At 39.8% G+C, this 20,029-nt stretch overlaps 1 protein-coding gene across 3 annotated transcripts in view; it reads left to right on the forward strand.

Moving 5' to 3' along the window:
• The window catches only part of COL12A1 (collagen type XII alpha 1 chain), a 220,316-nt gene that overhangs the window by 179,200 nt on the left and 21,087 nt on the right, over positions 1-20,029 (forward strand). For all 3 annotated transcript variants that reach the window (XM_075340200.1, XM_075340202.1, XM_075340201.1), the window contains 4 exons: positions 12,041-12,187; positions 13,004-13,081; positions 15,324-15,410; positions 15,831-15,884. In XM_075340200.1, coding sequence (XP_075196315.1) covers positions 12,041-12,187; positions 13,004-13,081; positions 15,324-15,410; positions 15,831-15,884 — 366 coding nt within the window. The remainder of the gene's footprint in view (positions 1-12,040; positions 12,188-13,003; positions 13,082-15,323; positions 15,411-15,830; positions 15,885-20,029) is intronic.

Consider the following 20,029-nt stretch of genomic DNA (forward strand, 5'->3'; position numbering starts at 1 on the left):
CGGGTGCTATTGCTCGCGACATTGCTAGCAATTGATAGCGATGTCGCAGTGTGTAAAGCACCCTTTAGTCAATGCTTGAAGAAAACCAATATATGTTCTCCTTGTTAACATTTTCTGAGCATGGTGTTTGCTCTGAAAAACGATGTACAGATCTCCACGACTCTTATCTTTTTACTATAGGCCTTAAAGTCTTCCAGTCAGTTGCTAAATACATGCCTGTTTTACCCAGCTCCAGCTCAGAGTGGTCACGGACAATCTCCTGCCAGCAATTGTGCTGCTTCTGTGATGCCCCTGCACTAGTCAGGGTGTCACAGGGAACTGCACTCCTGTCCTTATAGTGCAGAACCCACCCTCCTTGGTTCCAGGTTCCACCCAATGGTATTGCTACCAACCGCATTCAAACCCCCAATCCACACTCACACCAGTACAGGACAGACAAGCCAGTGGGTAGGTCTAGAGAGGAAAGGACCGCCCACCGAAGGGTTAAGCAGACTGGTGTGAGGTGACAAATCAGTCGGCTCCAGGGGAGCAAAGGGAAAGGAAGTGTAGTAGAAACTCTCAAAGGGAGAGGGAACCGGGGGTTGGAGCCCCCAGGAAAAGTGAAGTAGTGGCCCTCATAGTGTGAGGGGCCGAGGAGTCGAAGCTCTGGAGAGGTCGGACTAAATTGGGACACAGCGCAGCCATACTATTGGGAGCGGATACCTGGACGTGCTCTCCTACCCAAGCAGCAGTGGTGCACTGGGACTTTTGGTTCATCTGCAGCATGTGTGTGTAATGACTTTACAAAACATCATCCAGCACCACGATAACCGGCCTGAGTGAGTACATGGTCATACCCTGCTTCCAGCAGCCCTGTACCCCTGCACACCACCATCCAGAGTCCTGGGGCCTTCTCTACCAATGGAGGGTCACGTCATCTGGCTGCCCCCGTTCCATCACCCTGAGTACTGCCAATGGCAGCGGCGGTACTCCCTATTACCACACACTACGGGTGGCATCATGAACTATCTAAATCCCTTGTAAATAACCCCTCATCACGTTTTAGAGTGACACTGCGCCCCTCAGTCCAGAGACCCTCGAGCCACAAGTAGTGACACCCAGATCTGAGCGATTCGGTCACTGCAGGGGCAGCACACTTCACATCAATAGAGCAACTCTTCCAAGCTGCTCTGTCAACAAGGTGTGATTGCCGACGTCATGGGTTACCCACAGTTAGGCAGCAGGGAGCTGGCTTTCATTCAGCATGACATTGGCACTCATGCGCTGTCAACAGAGCAGTCTAGAAAAGGAAGAGCTCCTCTGTTGACATAAAAGGAACAGAAACACCGTCAGCAGCGATTCGTGTGAGCTGGAGCTGGGTAAAAATGTCAGATAGTTAGCAACTACCTGCCTGTAAGACTCTAAAGGCCACTTCACACACAGTGACATCACTAGCGATGTCGCTGGTGAAAGCACCCGCTTCCGTCGGTTGTGCGTCACGGGCAAATCGCTGCCCGTGGCGCACAATATTGCTAGGACCCGTCACACTATACTTACCTGCCTAGCGACGTCGCTGTGGCTGGCGAACCGCCTCCTTTCTAAGGGGGCAGTTTGTGCGGCGTCACAGCAACGTCACACAGCAGTCGTCCAATAGAAACGGAGGGGCTGAGAGCAGCCGAAAGAAAGTGACGCCCACCTCGTTGCCGGAGGACTTAGGTACGGTGTTGTTCCTCGTTCCTGGGGTGTCACACGTAGCGATGTGTGCTGCCTCATGAACGACGAACAACCTGCGTCCTCAACAGCAACAATATTTGGGATTAGAAAGACGTGTCAACGATCAACGATTAGGTGAGTAATTTTGATCGTTAGCGTTCGTTCGTGCGTTTCACACGCAACGATGTCGCTAACGAGGCCGGATGTGCGTCACGAATTCTGTGACCCCAACGACATCTCGTTAGCGATGTCGTTGCGTGTAAAGCATCCTTAAGGCTCATAGTAGTAAAAAATATAGTCATATACATTCCCTTTCACAAAAAACACCATGCCCAGAGAATGTTAAAAAGAACATATCTTAGTTTTGCTCAGTTGCTGCTCTGTTGATGTAACGTGAGTGGAAGCTTTCTGTGACTGCTTTGTGCCGGCAGAGATAGGCACTGGGCTGAACAAGCAGGTTGTTCCTTGGATAATCCCTTTCTCTAATATATCCTAGTAGTCTGTAAGATGTAACTCTACTAAGGAATCTGAGTTTCTTTGTATTCATGAATAAACATCATACTCTTAAACTCTTAAGAAGTGGCATACATGTATGGTATTTTCAGGGTATATTTCCCTCAGAATGCCATACATACACGTCACTGGCATTTTCATGGGCACAGGAGCTGCAAAATATGTGACTGCCAATTTAGCACATGCGTCAATGGCAGAAACTGGAAAAAAAAATTACGCTTGGACATTTATTCCCATACATGCCATAGTCAAAAAGTGTATAGACATGGAAAAGCTCCTTCTGAAACCTCATCCCTCCACCTTCACAATGTAACTGAAGAGTGCTGATATATTGCTCTGGCAGCCAATGGGGGGGGGCTAACATTGGCCCTTAGGTCCACCATCTTAGCACTCCCATTAGGCTTTGGCAGAGGCACGAGGTCCAGTGCTGGATCTCCTCACTTCTGTGGATATCAGAGGGATCTTTAGGAAGGCTAGTCATGTATATTGACAAAGTGTGATATTACAGCTTTATCAAGTTACTTGTAGAACTGTAAGTATTGTCCTGATTGCACTAAAAGAAAGGTATTATACATTTCTGCTATTTTTAATAAATTATATATCTTTGAATAGTGGGCTAGATATTTACATTAAAGATTAAAAAGATTTTTAGCTTATACTTCAATCAACGATTCAATCCTTGAATGGTCTTTGACAAAAGAATTATAGAAACTCTGTATGCTTCACTGTTTTGGAACCTAATCCTGAAAGTTTTACATATTTAAATGTTTTCTGTCTTATTCATATTTTTAATGAGCCTACAGGGGCTCAATGAAAATATCCAGTGAGTAGAATAACAGCTGTAGGAGTGATAAGTCTGCGGTGGTCTGTGCTTCATATTTGACTTGCAGTAGCTTGGCTGTAAATCTCACAAATGTCTTAATCTTTTGTGATGTTTAATCTGTCTGTAAATAGATTGAGTTAAAGCAGCTCAATAACTGCTGTCAAGTTGGTAAAATCTACTTTTACTTTATCACAAGCGCAAAGGGTTTCTGAGAAAAGGCTGCTAGAAGCAATCCATGTGCATTTTGTGATTTCCCTATTTTTATCAAACTAGTTGAAATCTAACTTTAGTTGACTGTTTTCTGTGGTTTTGGAATAAAAAGGCAAATAAATTGCACTTTTTAGATTGAATTGTGTTTGGTATACGTGAGACAGAGAAAGTGGCAAGATCAACAGCCACGCAGATAAATTTGGAATGAAGTGATATGTATTATATGCCAGTACAGAATGTGCGCTCTGTGAAATATGCGGGACACCTTACAGTTTAATAGTGTGTCTTTCCTCCAAACAGTAAATCACAGTGGCCTAAAGATGTCTGAACAGTCAGGGAAAATAATTACGGAATACGCTATACGATCCTCACTTTTTATAACCATTTTATTAGATGTCAGTCAATGAAAAGTCAGAATAGCATTTATTTCTCTGGGCCCACAGGATCCTCGGGTAAAACTGATATCTCTATCCATCTATCTGTCTTTCTATCTATCTACCTATCTACCGTATTTTTCGGACTATAAGACGCACCGGACAATAAGACGCACCCTGGTTTTAGAGGAGGAAAATAGGAAAATAAAATTTTAAGCAAAAAATGTGGTCATGACACACTGTTATGGGGCGAGGATCTGCTGCTGACACTGTTATGGGGGGTAATGTCCTCAAATTCTCTACTAAGGTGCCGCATCCTGGTAATGATCCTCCTGCCTTGTATATACAGTATATGTCCGTCATCCTACTATATACCGTCATCCTGCCATATGGACGCATCCTGCTATATACTGGCATATGGCCGCATCCTGCTATATAACCCATCATGGCATATGGCCCCATCCTGCTATATACCCCCATCCTGCTATATACCCCCATCCTGCTCATATACCCCCATCCTGCTCATATACCCCCATCCTGCTCATAATATACCCCCATCCTGCTCATAATATACCCCCATCCTGCTTATATACTCCCATCCTGCTCATATGCCCCCATTCTGCTGATATGCCCTCATCCTGCTCATATGACCCCATCCTCCTCATATGACCCCATGCTGCTCATATGCCCCCATCCTGCTCATATGACCCCATCCTGCTCATATGACCCCATCCTGCTCATATGCCCCCATCCTGCTCATATGACACCATCCTGCTCATATGACCCCATCCTGTTCATATGCCCCCATTCTGCTCATATGCCCCCATCCTGCTCATATGCCCCCATCCTGCTCATATGCCCCCACCCTGCTCATATGCCCCCATCCTGCTCATATGACCCCATCCTGTTCATATGCTCCCATTCTGCTCATATGCCCCCATCCTGCTCATATGACCGCATCCTGCTCATATGCCCCCATCCTGCTCATATGACCCCATCCTGCTCATATGCCCCCATCCTGCTCATATGCCCCCATCCTGCTCATATGACCCCATCCTGCTCATATGACCCCATCCTGCTCATATGACCCCATCCTGCTCATATGCCCCCATCCTGCTCATATGACCCCATCCTGCTCATATGCCCCCATCCTGCTCATATGACCCCCATCCTACTCATATGACCCCATCCTGCTCATATGCCCCCATCCTGCTCATATGACACTATCCTGCTCATATGACCCCATCCTGCTCATATGCTCCCATCCTGCTCATATTACCCCATCCTGCTCATATGACCCCATCCTGCTCATATGACCCCATCCTGCTCATATGACCCCATTCTGTTCATATGACCCCATCCTGCTCATAATATACCCCCATCCTGGTGTATGGCCGCATCCTGTGGCACATAAAAAAATAAACGTTCACACTCACCTCACCTTACCTCACTCCCTGCAGCATCGCTCGTGCACCCATCTGTGTCAGCGGCAGCGCCACTGAGTGGAGCTGTCCCCGTTACCCTGATGCATCGTGATCATCTCCTGTGTCGCATGTGGACATGTGCGCACAGCGATGACGTCATCGCTGTGCGCGCTGCTAGTCTCCACCCAGCCGCTGGCACAGACACAGGAGATGATCGCGATGCAGCAGGGTACAGCTCCACTCAGTGGCGCTGCCGCTGACACAGACGGGAGGATGAGTGATGCTGCAGGGGAACGGTGAGTACTGTATACTGATTCACTGCTCCCCACGCTGATGATGATGCGTGGGGAGCAGTGAATACAGCCGCACATGATCACTCCAGGCTGTAGTTGCCAGGGGTGATCATGTGGGCCGGCTGTTTATCCCCCGCCCATCATCCCGCCCACCTGTCAGTGCCTGCTTCAGTGCTGAGGGATGATGGGCGGGGGATGGGCGTGCATATTAAATGAGCGGGTCCACGTGGTCACGGCAGGCTGCTACAGCCTGCTCGTGCCCCCGATGACCCACTCCACCACAGCACCCTCATTCCCCGCAGCCACATTCAGACCATAAGATGCACCCCCCACTTTCCCCCAACATTTGGGGGGAAAAAAGTGCGTCTTATGGTCCGAAAAATACGGTACCTATCTATCTATCTATCTATATACCTATCTCTCTATACACCTGTATTTCTCTCTGTCTCCATCTATCAAAATAATATAAAAAGCAAAATATATGACTTTATAACTATCTTTAACTAGGATGATTACATTTTTATTTTATACACTATCTTCATTTCAGGTATTTTGATTTGTACATATTCCAATGTTATACCACAGGAATGTACAACCTTTTTTTTTTTCTTCAAAGGTCTATGCTGTCTGATTTAACAGATCTAAAGGACTGGAATAACACTTAAAAATGTAGTACCATCTCAGACATTTATAGCACAGTTAAAGGACATGCATTAAATGCATGAAGGAGGGTCCAATTTCCACTTTTAGGAAGTGGTTTCAAGTTCCGTTCTCTCCTGGTCATACTCTAGAAAAGAAGATGTCTTCATGCAAGTGGCTGTTTCACTGTAGATGATCAGCTGGACCCATGTTAAATTGAATTTACTGAAATTCGCGGGTTTACATTTCAATTTGTATGGATTGGCCCACCACCCCAAAAAGAACCCCAACACCATTTCATACTGTAGTGTACAGTTACAGAGAAGTCTAATAACATCAGGCATGACCCGGTACACTTTCCAGTAATAACATGCAGATATCACATCATGTGGCCAAGCCACTGGCAGACACAAACAGAAAAGAGCACCTATGAAAGAAGAATATATGTCTGCTTTGCATCCTAAAAGCTCAACATAATGCATAATTTCACCTGGTTTGGAGGTAGAAATGGGCCCCCTTACATCTTGGGCCCCTGTGTGGCCACACAGTTTGCATCAATGGTATGTCTGCCCCTTGGTCAAGCACAGCCAATTAGTGGGGCAATCACAATCAGTGGAAAAGATGGGGGCTGGTCAAGCAGCATCATTTTTTGCTTGTGTAGTAAAGGGATAGAGGTCAGAGATCACAGCTCATTCCATGAAGACAAAAAAGTCACTACTGTTGAAGAATATTCAGTCATAGAGGGAGTGAGATAGCAGTGCCAGTGTCATTGATTTATGCATTCCAATTACACACATTTTGCATTTTTCTGGCAGTACAAAATTTTCTTCTCTCTCTTTCTTTCTCTCTCTCTCTTTCCCCCACTATCCCTCTCCTCTCTATCTCTAATTCCCTCCCCTCTCTTGCTAACCCTGTCTCCTCTCCTCTCTCTGTTCCTCTCTCTGCTTAAGCTATATTACCTATAAAATACATACATGGGCTCAGTACTGGGGATAGCAAAATGTTCTACACATTGTTCCAAGGTAGTCAGACTACTTGAGATTCACTGCAAAAAGATTCCCCAAATTAAAGTTTAAAACATTGCTGAGTCTGATACATTCAAATTTCAAAAAGTTCTATCATCTTTGTTGTGTTATATAAGTTGCTGAAATGCCAAGGGACTGACTATTTTCATAAACTACAATGAAGATAGCCACACATATGCACATGTAGCGCCGCTTCTCCACTTCCATGCAAACACGATGCAAACAACCATCATGCTGATGTTGGTTTAGTTGGAATTAACGCTATGTTTTCCTCATATTGTACAGCCTAGACAGAATTTTGTCATTCACTACTTATAATTCAAGATCATGGCATAATTTGTGTCTGTGTAGTGCAGTAGAGAACAGGTTCTCCAGAAAGAGATGGTTTTCGTCATATTTTTTTAACAGAGACCATCCTATATCAACTCTGAACTAGACGATCTCTTTATGAGCCCTAGACATTGCTTATTCTGTATATTTATACAAGTCCTTATGTATTTTCAGAATGCAACTTCATTTGCCTAAATATATGCTCTTATACTGTGAAAATAATACTAGCCATACACATAAAATGGCTTTCTGCTGAACGTGGTGGTTCAGCTAATGATTCGGTTGGCAGCTATCTTGGCTGGCTCTCCTATACACAAGAACGGTTGTTCTATGAGAAAGCCATCACCAGAAATGTGTGACGGCACCTTATCTCCAGAAGAACAAAATGATTGGCAGTCTAAATTGAAGAGAGAAAGAAAAAACAGCTCAACAGACCATGAATGGATAATAGCAGTGCCCGGAAATCCTGGACCGGTATCCAGGTGCATATAAAGAAGTAGAAAAAATGGAGATTCCAGCACTGCTCAGTAAAGTTTCAAACCGCTTTATTAGGAATAAAACTTAAAAGCTATGAAAAAAATGTCAATTTAGCAACATACGTAAGTAGTCCAGGTAAGTGTCTGCGTCTACGTGTTTCAGGAACAACATGCCTGTAATCATAACCAAAGGCATGTTGTGCCTGAAACACGTAGACACAGACTCTTACCTGGTCTACTTATGGCGCTAAATAGATGTTTTTTGCATGGCTTTTAACTTTTATTCCTAATAAAGCTATGTTTTAAATTTTACTGAGTGATGCTGAAATCTCATTTTTTTCATGTCCAATTGAAGTCTCCTCAAACAAGTTGTACCAGTGGGTTTGGCCGACATTAGTCTAGCTTTTATGAGGGTCTTCAGCTGTTCATGGGGAATCTATTCATTGATTTACGTCGGAAATGGATAAAGGTATAAGTAGTAGTAGCAAAGTCACAATACAGTTTATTGAAAAACTAAAAGCAACATTGAAACCTAAAGTTCTTCCTTTTTGAAAACGGCGTTTCATTTTATTGATTACCTTCATATCAGTTTGACATTTTTCTACTTTAGTACTACATAGCTTTACTGACTTGACTTGCAAAATAAAAATGATGATGTTATGATATAAAAAGGGTCACACTAATTTTCACATCGATTATTGGTCTTCCAGAGAAAGATAATGATTTTAAACTTGGCCAGGAGGGAAGACTATGGCGCAAAATAGTAGATTTTATGACTTACCACTTTCTAGCTTCTGAACTAGCGATGTTACTTACTGCTGGGAAATGTTTGGTTTTCTCCTTGAGACTGAAATGTGAGTCTCAGAAACAGACTTTATTGCTCATGTTCTCAGGAAACCATGGATCTCACTTAAATTTGCCTTCTGGTAGCTGTAGTCAAGCAGTTGATTGAGCCATTCCAATTTTCCCCTGTCTCATTCTTTTTGTGGTTTAGTGTTCTCTGAGTTGTTTTATGTGGGTTTTTGGTCTACGTATTTAATAGGGGAACACAGTGGCAGAAATCAATGAGTTTTGGAATGTGTGTCTCATACTGTATAGTCTGGGTTGTTAAGACAGCGTGCCTTAGTGGTATCTTCTGTCTAAGTTGTCATTATTACTTATGTATTGTGCTGCTTGAAATGTTTTTCTTTCCACTGCTTTTCCCTGCATACATTGGAAGCTCTCTAAAGCTAATATATAGTACTACTCAATCTACAGTGTAAGCAGATGGATTAATTCTGCAATTTTCAGATTGTGAGAGATGCAGTGTCCGCAAGGTTGTTTATTGCCAAGTCCACCAATCAACCTGGTCTGATTTTTCATGTCCTGCCAGATGTCCTATATTTCAGAAGTAGATGTGGCTTTTTAAATGTTGTGGATCTGGAGGTGTCACACCCTATGAAACATAAGAGTTAATGGCTTGATTGTTTTTTTTTTTCTCCCTGTTCGGCCACCATATTTTTCAACGATGCACAGAGAATTGAATTACTTATATTAGTCCATCTTCCCAATCATATCTCAGTCATAAACTCACTGGGGCAATATCAAAAGAAGCCAACTAGCGCACCAGTGTACTATTGGAATATGAAAGTACCATAAGGAGGCTGTACAACCACAGTAAAAATACCATAAGCAACAGAGCTAACCACTAAGCAACCATGACCATTTTCTTTTCTAATACTGTGGTTAGGTGGAAGGGGGAAAGGGAGGTACAGTCACTCTACAGTGATGTAATGGCTCTGGTTTTAAGAATGGGTTTCCCCACAAGACTTTAGTTTAAAGTAAATGTGGTTGGCTGGACTTAGGTCTAAAGTCTGAAGAAGAGGCCAACATTTGAGAAGTCTTCAAATACCTTACTGTATATGTGTTGATGGCTGTTATCATGGCAACGAAAAACACTTCAATAATCTGAGATCCTGAATTATAAGAAGTGAGTGACAAAATCCTAAATAAACTAAGTCAGTCTCTTGGAGGATTTGTCTGTGGTTTATTGGAAGGAAACCATATGTGATCTCAGACAGTAATGTTACATTTATCAGACCTCAGTGAGTTTGTGGTAGTGCGGTTATCTGCAAAAGTCAATCTTGTATCACATACTCTTTTTCAAAACTCTCATTAAAATTAAGGTTACACAAATAGGTTTTCCTTAACGTTTGTAGACATTTTCTGAGGAATACTTAAGAGGTTGAACGTATACATAGTCAGTGATATTTCTTCCATCTTTACTATGAATGAACACTATACACATAACAGGAAATGGCTAAGCTGCTTCTAAGAAAGTACATGTAAGGAAATTTATTTTTTTCTTTTAACTCAATGCTAAGTATTACAAAATAACCGTGAAAGTCAGTAATGGAATTTTATTTTGGCATTGTGTCACAGCCAAGAGAGTATTTTATCAAAAACTCGCATTTAAAGATCTCATTCTGTACTGAAAAAAAATGAACTGATAATCTAAGCAGATTATTAAAATGAGTTGTACATAATTGGCCATTTAATGGTCAATTCAATTTTAAGAAAATGCTTTTGGACAGGAAAGAACACAGAATAGGCAAATGTCCAAATATAGCTGGACAGATTTATTCAGAAGTTCTTAGCAAAGGTCTATTGAAGAAATAGAGTTTGATTAATAAGACAATTAAAGGGGATACAATACTAAGTTGGGTTGCAAAATAGGTGATGCGTCTGGGACCTCCATGATCATTAGGAACTGAGTTCTGGAAATGAAACATAGGACTGGTGGCGGTTATGCATGGGACTGACGGAGATAGCTAGTTTTAACAAAGGGTACAATCTAAAGTTACAATATTTGCAACTTACAGTGATTGATCCAGAACAAATTAAATTGTAATTCGAAGGACCACTGAAATGAAAATAATGTTATGATAAATAAATTTTAACCTCAGACTGCCTAAATTCATTGACACCCAGTATAAGACCCCTTAATAAATTAAGGTCCCAAAACAGACATTTTATTCAATTCAGATCTCAGACCAGACACCTAAATAAATTCAGACCCCAGACTGTACCCTAAAATGAATTCAGAACCTGATAAAAAAACTTTAAAAAAAATCCCGACCACAGTTCAGACGTCTTATTTTTTCCTGACTCCAAAGTTAATTTCTACCCTAATAGTAATGAAAGGGTTTGTTTGGTCTAAATCCACAAGTCTGCAGTCTCTCTTTGTGACTGCAGACTTGTGAATCCTCGCATTATACCATGTGCTGTGAGGTTTTACTGGCTGGGAACAGTGGGAACATGGCCGCGAGTATATAATATGCACACTCCCTGCCAGAATCCGACTAGATGAGCGCAGCCTCAATCAATACATATAAATTGATCTGCGGATTTTTACTCTGATATATTGTATTAATAGGAATGCAGCATAATACAACTAGTCTATGGAATGTTGGATGGGATAACATCTAATTTTGTGTACTTTACAGAGGATTGTCCAGTATGCTGGAAATAATTATGGTTTATATGGAGCAATTACAATGAAAGCCTATCCCTTTCGCAAACAAACTCTGCTAATTAGATTTTAATACATCTGTAGTTAATTATGTTTTGAAGTTGAGTGTATCTAATGTAATGGGATAAATATCTGTATATTCCAGAAAGTGTGGACAGCATTTTAACTAATGTACACCTTGTAATTGGTCTATTAAATCCGACAAAAAAGCAGTTATTATAAGCTTTGTAACTGGGAATTTTATAACATATTTTAAAAATGTTCTATTGTAACAGCAATATATTACACTTGTTTTTTTATTCGTTTCATATATTGCCATTGTTTCATTAGTTTACAGTTTCTTACAGAGATGCTGTATTCTCACAGTTTGTATTTTTGAGATAAATAGAAACTTTAAGAAATTGGCTTTGCTTAGCTGAGCATTAAAATATTTACTTTATTTCTGTCAAATTGCCATTCCCTTCCTAAACTAGATACAAAGGAGACACAGAAGTGATTATATAGAAACATACAGAGTATGGACAGACATTGAGAAAGTGTAAAAGGAAGATGTGACCGGGTGACAAAAGTTCTTCAGAATCTGATTCCAAGTGCACATGTACTTCTAGGTTACATTAATTTTATGTAGATGTTTTAAGTTAACATTTATTTATAAAAATGGGTTAATTTTTATTTAGAAATCTTTCAAATTTTGTCTTTAGAATCTAATTTAAAATGTAATTTTCTTTAGGTCCACATAGTGGTGTCTCCTACATATGTAAAAATTTTTATTGACTGTAATGAAGTTGGGGAGAAACCAATCAAAGCGGCTGGCAACATAACCACTGATGGGTTTGAAGTACTTGGAAAGCTCAAAGGAGACAAGAAATCTGCTCCAGTAAGTCACCATTTTAATAGAAAACATCATATTTTACAAAGTATCCAAGCAGATATGTTTGGCTGAAGGATACTCTGTCGTCTATTACAACCTAATTTAATTTATGTAGCTACAGTCCAGTATTACCAAAATACCCGTAGAGCAGGTCAACAATGTTAAATATATAGCTATAGCTTGCAAAGAGGCAAAAATGTATCATGATATCTATACATGTCTGGTCCTCGTCGTATCTTCTGATCCCCGCTGTGAGAGCTAAAATCTCTGTCTTCTCACAATAATCTTTTGGCTTTGATGAAGCCTAGGACAGTTCTGTGCATGCAAGTGCAAAGTCACAATGGACATCTTCACATGATGGTCGAATCATTATTGTCTATTTCTCACAACAGGACATTGCATCATTTTTTAGGCTTTACATCATTGAAGTCTTTCTTTTTTAAAAATACCCATACCTCATCCATAATTGGGTGGATGTACACCCACTCGTAGTACAGACAGAACTACAATAAAATGTTATAGAACGGTATGGAAAACGTAAGAGCTGGGACAGCATTGGCCATATCCCAAGGTGTAATACTTTTACACAAATTTTTATGTGCCACATCAAATTTAGCCAGAACAATGAATCTTACAATGGAGCAGCTTGCCAAACAAGTAGAACTTACATTCACTTACGAGATGACTTCACGCAAAGTAATCCGCTGCAGATGTTCATTTGTCATCTGTTCAGATGTGGATGCTAAGCAAATGTCTTGAAATGTCTGATAAAGAAATACACAAATGACATGACAAGTAAACAAGTCTTTGCCTTGTTCCCAGTTCCTTCTCCAGATGTTTGACATTGTATGTACTGTAACCTGGACAAGCCGCGATAGATGCTGTGATATTCCGTCAATGGTAAGTCTTATATAAATATTTTTACATGTGGTAATCCTATGGCTTCAGTAGCAAAGTATACGTTCTGTGCAGTTAAGGGATATATAGGAATTTGCTTTTTACCAAAAGCTCAAAATAAATGACAGGGAACCTGAGTTACCAAGTGCAATATATGAAACAGATAGGCCACTGGGTTCCCCCCGGCACCAGGGCCAAACTTTAAAGTGACTGCACTGGTAGCAGAGTAAAAAGAGGATGTTTTGGATACTGACCTGTATCTCAATAATTTATTCTTCCTCTGCCATTAAATCTCATGTATGCAAGCTTTTCAATAAAGTGAATTATAAGTACGATATTTGAATTATTGCGCTCTCTCGTTGATGAATTGAGGTATACTGTCTGACATTGGATTTAATATGATTTAAAGAGATTATATTGTTTCCAGTCTTTTTGGTAGGAATATTGGTTCAGGATTGTGTAATGTCCTCATAAATCTCTCGCAAAGTTTCGCAACTTTAGAATCACATAGTGGTAGTCGGAAAACAGGACTAATCTGCCAAAGCGTCAAGGCCTTCTGGTAAAAGTATTAAAGTAGCATAGTCCAATAAATCATTTGCTGCATTTGCTATGTTTTTATCATCCGGCTGATTACACAATTATGCCCATACTTAGTGCAGGCAAAGATGTAAACTAGTAGCCAATCTGAATGTCATTTATTTAAGAGCCTTACACAAACACAAAGGCTTTTCGGATATCAGATGACTCTAGCAATCTGCTAAGATATACAAAAGTGGAACTGCAAAAGCAAATCCATTTTTGGCAGCTTGCAAATAGGAAAATAATATGCTTTAGAAAAGTCATTCTTCAAACCATTTCTGGCATCTCTCACATCATGTATTAGCCCACTATTAGCCAAGTATAAACAGAGAGGTTTATTGTGTCTGCAAGGATAATTCCCAGCACAATATACATTTCACTTAGTCAGAATCTCACTTGTGACTTCAAGGGTTTCACACATGATGGCGTCAGTATGCACAGTCTCCAACTTCAATAAAATGTCCAGTCAATTCCATTAAAATAGGAATCGATAGATCGATATAGATAGATAGAATAGGTTTAAGTGGAGATAAATATATTTAAATAGATGGATGGAGACACAAATAGATAGATGATAGATAGAGGGATGGATAGATAGATGAATGGATAGATAAGTAGATAGAAGGATAGGTGTAGATAGGTAGATAAATAGAGGGAAAGGTGTAGATAGGTAGATAGATTAAATAGACTTAAGTAGGGATAAAAATACTTAAATAGATGGATAGATAGATAGATAGATAGATAGATAGAAAAGATTTAGATAGAGATAAATAGATTTAGATAAATGGATAGATTAGAATATAAGGAGACAGCACTCAAATAAATTCGTATGACCTTTATTAGCCCATGTGGAGATGTTTTTTTCCCTTCACAGAACCTTTATCTTGCTTGAGAAAGGTCCTGTGAAGGGACCAAAATGTTGTCACATGGGCTAATAATGTTCACACCAATTTATATGAGTGCTGTCTCCTTATATTCTAATCTATCTACTGGACAAAGTGATGGATGGATAGATAGACAGACAGACATCAGGGTAAGGTAAATGTAACTTACCTTTAAAAGATATTTGGAGCTTAAATGTCTCTTTTACTTGGAATAAATCTTCAAATACCTAATATGTTCCTTCAAGTTCATTGATTTAAAGTGTCAACTCAGAGATTGTGAAGAACCGACAATGTGTTGAAGGGGTTGTCCCCTTCCATAAGTTTATACAAAATTATAAAAATAACAAAATTCACTGACAGTCACCCTCCTGGGGTTCGGTGCTTTGGCGATTTAGTATAGGCTTGAGCATTAAAGTCATATCGACACTACTGCTGTCCTACTGAGATTGCCAGCTCTGCCACATGATTTTTTTTTAAAAAAAGATGAAAGGAGAAAACTTCTTTTATTGCCTAAAAATGATAAGATATAATTACATAAGCAAATTATGTTGATAACCATTCTGGCTGCCTATACCGATCTTTGTTAATTGCAAAAACTGTTTAATCAGAAAATGGTTAAACTTGGTTCTGGATAGGAACTGATAAGAGGCTGTGGATTTTTAACACCGGTTTAAAGGAACTTGGTTAAGAACTTGATGGAAATACCACACGCTTATTTACTAATGGTAGCTTTAATGCATATTTAGTGTCTTTTCATCAAAGTGTTACTCAATCTTTTTCAGAGAGATGAAGCGAAGTGCCCAGCTCTGCCACATGCCTGTACTTGTGCCCAAGACAGTGTGGGAGCCCCAGGACCAGCTGGACCATCTGTAAGCATGGATATTAGTATATCTTCTTTTCATGACTCAAACACTCAAAGAAAAAGAAATAATTCTTTTCTCCTATTGATTTTGAAAGTTACTTATTTTTTTGGTGTTTTTCCAATGTCTGTGACAATTATTTTAAGCCCCATCTGCATGTACTTGGCTATCTCCTTCTTACCATTTTTTTTGTTAAATACACATAAGGATTCTGTGCTCTAGATTCATTGGAGCTGTTGACTAAGATTGGCAGAAATAATGAAATGTGAATGTTCTTAAGGGAAGAATTCTGGTGGCTTTTTGCCAAATATGTTAACGTAAAAGGAAAAATACATTTCTTAAACCTCTGAGTGCTCAAGGCTTTTTATTAGGAGTTAAAACATTTCTGTCTGATATAACGGAATTACAAAACTACCCTCTCATTTTTAGGGTATGCCTGGTAGCAAAGGTCCCCGAGGTGACAGGGGTCCAGATGGACCGTCTGTAAGTAAATCTGATAGTATACTGTATATTATACTTTAATTATTAATTGTAATTGTGTAATAAATGTCTAATTGTTTATATTTTTTAAGTGAAACTTGGTTTTTCAATACTAAAGAATAGTTATAATTTTTATGGATGAGCTGAATATTGTTCTTTAACACAGTATTTAAAAGGACCAATTAGATTTCTAATTGGCTTGTTTGTTTTATGTCATTAGCTCTCCTTATAGGGTTCTTTACTACTGCTTTTCTATTGGTTCACTGCTTAAGGGGTAACTTATTAAAGGGAAGGGACCCTTAGTATAGTCAGGATGAGGCCCCTCTCTGCTCTATAATTAATAAACTGGTCTTCAGTAATGTGAGCAGTACCATACCTTCTACAGTAGTAGTCAGGGATGAATAGTATTATTGTATTTCAGATGGGCTGGAAGTAGAATCCACATTTAGTGGCTGATAAACTATTATTGTTTTTTTCCCTCTTGGAGAAACAAATCAGCACCCTCAGGCCCTATAGCAGCTGCTCTCTGACCTCATAAAAACTAGAAACAATATGGGAATGCTTAGACCTACACGAATACAACAGTAGAGCGATAATGGAAGAAAATAGACTGGTTCTAATTAGTAACAAATTCCCAGAGTAAAAAAAACATGGAGTATGTTTTTGTATTCTTTTTTTTTTTATGACTAACTTTTTATTGACACAACTGATGGGAGCTTTTGGTCAGACCAGCATTGAATTGCTATCTGATATATTGCTATATGATAGCTATGGGACTATTACAGTTTTCTTATAATTTCTTATGTTCATCATTACATTTTAATAAATAACCAAAAATGGAATGTTTGAAAAAAACCCATAACCCAAATAGTGTGTTTCAGTGTTTAATGACAGAATTAAGGGGGTTTACTATTAGCTGGCAACTCCCATCTAGCCACATCAGGAAAAATATTGAACAATCTTAAATTCAAAATCTCCTGGAATATATAGTATTATCATTCGTTATCAGTAAAGATATGACATTATTCTTGGTAAACATCTACTTGAGGTTTTAAGCCAGAAGCATCCTAGACCATCATGGATAATGGTTGTTAATATTAACCCCTTCAGCCCCGGGGCACTTTCCGTTTTTGCGTTTTTGTTTTTTGCTCCCCTTCTTCCGAGAGCCGTAACTTTTTTATTTTTCCGTCAATCTTGCCATATGAGGGCTTGTTTTTTGCGGGACAAGTTATACTTTTAAATGAAACCATAAGTTTTACCATATGGTGTACTGGAAAGCAGCAAAAAAATTCCAAGTGTGGAAAAATTGCAAAAAAAGTGTGATGGCACAATAGTTTTTGGGATGTTTTATTCACGGTGTTCACTATATGGTAAAACTGATGTGTGGGTATGATACCTGAGGTCGGTGCGAGTTTGTAGACACCAAACATGTATAGGTTTACTTGTATCTAAGGGGTTAAAAAAAATTCACAAGTTTGTCCAATAAAAGTGGCGCACGTTTTGCGCCATTTTCCGAAACACGTAGCGTTTTTATTTTTTGGGATCTGTGGCTCAGTGACGGCTTATTTTTTGCGTCTCGAGCTGATGTTTCTAATGGTAGCATTTTTGCGCAGATGCTACGTTTTGATCGCCTGTTATTGCATTTTGCGTAAAACTTGCGGCGACCAAAAAACGTAATTTTGGCGTTTGGAATTTTATTGCCACTACGCCGTTTACCAATCCGATTAATTGATTTTATATTTTGATAGATCGGGCATTTCTGAACGCGGCGATACCAAATATGTGTATATTTATTTATTTTTTAACCCTTTAATTTTCAATGGGGGGAAAGGGGGGTGATTTGAACTTTTAGGTTTTTTTATTTTTTTTTAATTTTTTAAAACTTTTTTTTTACTTTTTTTATTTTATTTTACTAGTCCCCCTAGGGGGCTATAGCGATCAGCAATCCGATTGCTGATCGCTATCTGCTGATCACAGCTATTCCGCTGTAAACAGCAGAAATAGTCACTTTCTTTCTTCCTCTGCTCCGTGCCGAGGAAGAATGAAAGTGAAACTTCTTAGCACCAGGCGTCATCACATGACCCTGTGCTACGATGGCAACCACCGAACGTCACGTGATCACTCACGTGACGTCCGGAGGGGGCGGAGGTAAGAAAAAAAGATGGCCGCGCGCATATAGATCTCGCTGCCAGACTTTGGCAGCGAGATCTAAGGGGTTAATGTTCCGGGTGGAATGCGATTCCACTCGGAACATGTAGGCACACATGTCAGCTGTTGAAAACAGCTGATATGTGTGCCGATCCACGCCGCCTGCCCGCGGCAGGGGGCGGGGATTACCGGGACACGATCCATGACGGAAAGATCCGTCCATGGTCGTGAAGGGGTTAAAGAGAATCTGTCACTTAATTGTTTCCCAAACTACGGCCAGCATGAATCAGAGCCTGGCTGCATGATTGTAGCCAGGTATGTTTTTAGCTGAAGTGTTCTGGAACTTCAGAGAAAGCCTGGGACTATAGGGAGAAACATGACTAGTCTAGCACGATGTCTGGCTGGTTTCTCCTCTGTGTGCTCCAAGTGATTGACTGGTGGAACCTGTCAACAAACTGTAGTGTCACAGGGAGAAGCCAGAAGGGGGTGGCGCTGGACTAGTCAGGTCTTTCCTTATGTTCCTTAGCCCCCAGCTCTTTACTCTATGTTTTCTCTGTAATTCTGGAGTGTTTCAGGGAAAAACATATCTGACTCAGAACAGACAGGCTTTGAATGAAACAAAAAAAGGAAAAATCCAACTCCCAGTAATTTGGATAAAATTTCTAGGCATTATTGCAAACTTGTTAGATTAAAATCCAAATAGCAAAAGGTTTCTAAAGTAAATTACATGACCCCAAGGGGTAAAACAATGACCATAGATGTATAGACAGCTATGCATTTCAGGCCAAAAAAAGTACTTTGTCCCAAGCTTTGACCAAGGACTTTATTTGGTCTGAAATGCATAGCTGTCTATACATCTAAATTACTAAATTGCTCTCCATGTATATATTAAGCATCGTGTCTCTTAATAATTATGTGATTTTAAGCATAGTCAATACCACTGATGTAGATTTTATTCAGTCTGTGGTCACGTCTATATAATTTTAGCGGCTCAAAAGTTTTATCCGGTCTTGATATTTTATTTGCAACAATAATAGCTAAAATAAGGATCTACGACTTTAGACTACCACTTCTCCTTATGTCTATGAAAAAAATGATGGTGAAATATGTGGACTGAATCTGCCTAATGTAACTGGATTCATCACAAATTTAGGGAAAATTCTTGTTCACTAGGATCCAAATTATTTGGGAGTTAAAATTAATCCACCAAAAAGACATCCAGTTGATCTTCCTTTTGCTATATTTTTTGTGAGTTAAAACTAATAAAACATTACACTCACTTTTCTTAGGTGTCCCCACTTACCGATCCTGACATGGCAGCTTCCCATCAGATCCTCAGGTCTCTCCTTTTTCTGGCTTCTGGATATACTTTCGGCCTCCTGTCTTTCATTTTCTCTTTGGGTTTCCCTAAATTGATTAGGCCTTAAATTTTCATTGGGGACATCAATGATGTGTGTTGTGCTCCATGTCTTCACATAAAGCCTAGTCATCACAAAAAGACCTAAAGAGAAGACAGAAAACCAAGGGCTAGAAAGGGATCCTGAGGTCAGAAGAAATGAAGACTAGAGGACTGGGTGGAGAACTGCTATGGCAGGTTGGGTTTGGGGCAGCCTAGGACAAATGAGTATAATGCTTTGTTGTTTTGAATTTTTTTCTTGTCCTTTTAATAGATTTGGGGTTTGGAAACATCTTGGAGCAAAATACACATCTATTGAGGGCACTTTTGATTTGTAACAAATTGGTTTGGTTCAAATAGATCCAATATGGACAAATCGAACTGAATCAAATTTTTTAAAATAAATTAGTTTCTATTTATGACAATTCTAGCTGTTATGTATTAATCCCAGAAAACAGAGTTTTATATCAGCAAACAATCTATCTAGCAACATCTGCCAAGACTAAAATATTTAGGAGAGATAGTGAATATGGGACTTTAGGAGATCTAATAGGTTATGAGGGTTAGAGGTCAGAAGTACTTTAAAAAAAGAAAATAGCGCCAA

This window comes from Anomaloglossus baeobatrachus, chromosome 3 (genome assembly GCF_048569485.1).
Source record: "Anomaloglossus baeobatrachus isolate aAnoBae1 chromosome 3, aAnoBae1.hap1, whole genome shotgun sequence".
Lineage (NCBI taxonomy): Eukaryota > Metazoa > Chordata > Amphibia > Anura > Aromobatidae > Anomaloglossus > Anomaloglossus baeobatrachus.